This window comes from Geospiza fortis, unplaced genomic scaffold (assembly GCF_000277835.1).
Source record: "Geospiza fortis unplaced genomic scaffold, GeoFor_1.0 scaffold188, whole genome shotgun sequence".
Taxonomy (NCBI): domain Eukaryota; kingdom Metazoa; phylum Chordata; class Aves; order Passeriformes; family Thraupidae; genus Geospiza; species Geospiza fortis.
Window position 1 is genome coordinate 2,032,788 of NW_005054337.1, and position 3,187 is coordinate 2,035,974.

At 62.1% G+C, this 3,187-nt stretch overlaps 1 protein-coding gene across 1 annotated transcript in view; it reads right to left on the reverse strand.

Annotated features, from left to right (window-relative positions):
- Positions 1–1,197: 1,197 nt before the first annotated feature.
- LIME1 (Lck interacting transmembrane adaptor 1) overlaps positions 1,198–3,187 on the reverse strand; it is a 3,226-nt gene continuing 1,236 nt past the window's right edge. Inside the window, exons 2-6 of the mRNA XM_031058054.1 lie at positions 3,096–3,183; positions 2,553–2,601; positions 2,381–2,465; positions 1,810–2,222; positions 1,198–1,584 (exon numbers count right to left, since the gene is read on the reverse strand). Coding sequence (XP_030913914.1) covers positions 1,198–1,584; positions 1,810–2,222; positions 2,381–2,465; positions 2,553–2,601; positions 3,096–3,183 — 1,022 coding nt within the window. The remainder of the gene's footprint in view (positions 1,585–1,809; positions 2,223–2,380; positions 2,466–2,552; positions 2,602–3,095; positions 3,184–3,187) is intronic.

A 3,187-nucleotide genomic window follows, 5' to 3' on the forward strand; every position in this document is an offset into this window, starting at 1 on the left:
TCGGGGGCTGCGGGCTCCGCCCCGCTCCAGCCACACCAGCCCGCCGTGCCACGAGGTCAGGCAGCCGCTGGCCATGCGACAGGGACACCGTCATTGCCACCGCGTCCCTTGGGGCACGGATGTGCAACTCCGCCGGGGAGGAGAGGAGGGAAGGTTAAGATCTGGTACACATCCAGCTCACCCAGGCTTTTTTGGCACAGGGAGGCTGCAGGACCCACAGGAGTGATGGGGAAGTGAGCAAGGAAGCAAATGCTGAGCAAACACAGCCTGGCTTGTAGCACAGCCCTGTGCAAGGCTCTGCTCTGGCACAGATCACCCCAAACAGCAGCTCTTAGTGGCTGTGTGTCCCCATTTCAGAGGTGCCAAACCTCCCATCCAGGGCGAGTGCACTCACTGACACATTGTGCTCAAAGCTGCTCTCTCAGCACCAGTTGCAGCAGCAGCAAGAGAGCCCAGAACCAGGGATTTAGACTCAGCTTAAGAGTGTAAACTTTCTCTCAGCCTTTTAATGGTGACCCATGGAGACACCCTTGCATGGGTCTGAGAGGGTGGGAGTGGAGGATGGAGCAGAGCCCACAGCCCACAGCAGGGAAATTTCTGTGTAGTCCTGTGCAGGGTAGGATGGACTCAATGATACCTTGTGGGTCCTTTCCAGCTCTGGATATTCTGTGATTCCATGGAGGCACAGGGCTGACTCCATCTCCCCATAACAAGGGACATTCTGTGATGGGGGCAAAGCCTCTCAGGGCTCCCTGGGGGCTGGAGGGGGCCCTGGCCTCCCCCAGGCAGTGTGAGGAGGACAGAGACCCTCAGTCATGACAGAAACCTCCTGATGGGAGTCTGATCCTGCAGCCCAAGGCATGGGGCTGGCTGCAGCCCCGTCACCCCCCTGCCCCAAAACGTGACTGGTCCCCACCCTGTTCCCATCTTGGTGCCAGTGCCAGCCTTGTCTCACTGGGGTCCCACCCAGCACCCCCAAAGTGCCCATCTTGGCACATCCCACCATCAACCTGCTGGCACCGGCTGGGCTGGGATGGGACAAGAACACTCGTAGAAAAGTAACAGAAAAATATACAGAGAGTGAGAGCTGGGCACAGGGCTCTGGTGGGCACAGAGCTGTTGGCACCTGTCCCTTTGGCACCCAGTGGTGTCCAGCCAGGTGGGCACCCCCTGTGGCACTGCCCCTGCTCCTGGGGGCTATAGGTTGGTGATGTAAACCTGCAGCCCGTTGGCTGCTGTCCGGGCAGAGGCTTTCCGGGACCCCCCTGCCCAGACGTCCACCACGCTCTCATAGAGGTTCTCAGGCACACAGGGCTTCCCTGGCTTGTCCCGTTTTGCTGCCTTCTTCCAGTTAATGTCCACAGCCTCATAGTCAGGCTCGGGGCCACGGGCCTGGGCAGTCCATGCTCTGTCGTTGATGGATTCATAACAGGGGTCAGGGGCACCTGGGGCTGCTGGGGCCCCCTCCTGCTGGCAGGGGTGCGGCCCCTCAGACCCCCCCTCCTTCACAGCCCTCGGGGTTGATGCAGGGACCTGGGATTTCTTCTTGGTGGCTTTGCACACCGTCGAGTACATCTCTTCCAGCTGCAAAAGGAAATTTTTTTTTTTGGGGTGGAGGTTTAGTGACAATCCCTGCCCACTGCAGGATACCCTCATGATTTTGTCCCCTGCATCTTCCGCCCCCAGGAGGATGCTGGCAGTGGATCCTAACTTATACCCTGCCCCACACATGGGCACTGCCAGGAGAGAGGGAATTAAATGATCCCCCACCCACCATGTGCGCCATCCCTGCTGTCCCCCAGAGTGTACCTTGGCATGAGGGGCACCGCCTGTGCCATCCCAGCAGTGCTGTGCTCCAGAGGGTCCTGCCACAGCCCCATCCTGCACCTCCACCGACACCACCTTCCTCACTTTATGGACACAGGCGTAATCAGCTGTCCCGTGCACAGCCCGTGGAGGGGACACCTGGGTGCCAGCTGGCATGGGGGGCACCGGGGTGCCCTCCTCCCCCACTGCCAGGCACTCATAGACGGCGTCTGGCGCTGGTTTGCGCAGCGGGGTGAAGAGCAGGTTGGAGTAGGTCTGGTCGGGGGCTGGGGAGGTGGCCGGGGGCTCAGGGACGGGGATCTGGGGCAGCTCACGGTGCAGGAGGCCAGAGCTGTGCAGGGATTCACCCCCAGGGGCCGTGGGACCGGGGAGATCCAGGCTGGCAGGACGCTGGACTGTGGGAGAGAAGAGGAAATGAGGGGATGCAACAGGCACCAAGCCCTGTGCCAGCGCTGTGGCACGTCTGTCTGTGACATGATGGGCAGCTTGGGGACTGCAGGCAGCTGCCAAGGGCCACCAGCCCCTCGGGCCCCCCTGCTACATGAGCACTCACCATCCCTGACCTTCACCCGGTACAGCTCGTGCAGCTTCGTGTCCGACTTGCTGAGTGACCGCAGCTGGGTCTGGCAGAGCAGGGCCTGCTGGGGGAGGACAGACACCCTCAGGCTGGGCTGGGAGCCCAGACCACCGCCAGGGCTGATCCTGCCCCCCAGATGTGCTCTTACCTCATCCACGAGCTTCACCCCGTCCGGAGCGACCTTCTTCCTGCCCTTCCTGCAGGGAGAAGTGGGGCTGAGCCCAAGGCAGATGGCAAAGCCGGGGTGAGGAGCAGGTGTCCCCGTGTGGCACTCCCAAACCCCACATCCTGCTCCTTCCCCAGCCCCACAGCAGGCTCTGTGCTGGCTGGGGACATCACAGTTGCATCCTGCACCCCACTGAGCTGTGCAGGGCACCACTGGCACCACCCTTGGCATTGGCATTGCCCCTCCTGCTGTCAGCTCAGCCCTCTCTGGGCTGCTCCTCTGAGGTTTTTGGGCATAGGGGCAGTTCCAGGGGGCTGTGACACACAGGGATGCAGGATCAAGCCAGGTAGAGCTGCACTGGGGTGCAGGTGGGGGTTTGGGGTGAGCCAAGCAGCAGATCCCACAGTTCCAGCTCAGGATGGCTGCACACAGAGTCCCCATGTGCAGCCCCCAAATGCCACCGAGGCATCCCCAGCCCCACCCAGCCCCAGGAGGGAAAGTGCAGGAGCTGTGGGCAGCACGTACCGTTTGCAGGCAGCACACAGGGTGCCCAGGTAGACCAGGCCACCGAGCAGGGCCAGGGCAGTGCCAGCTGGCAGCAGCCGGGGCTGTGCTGT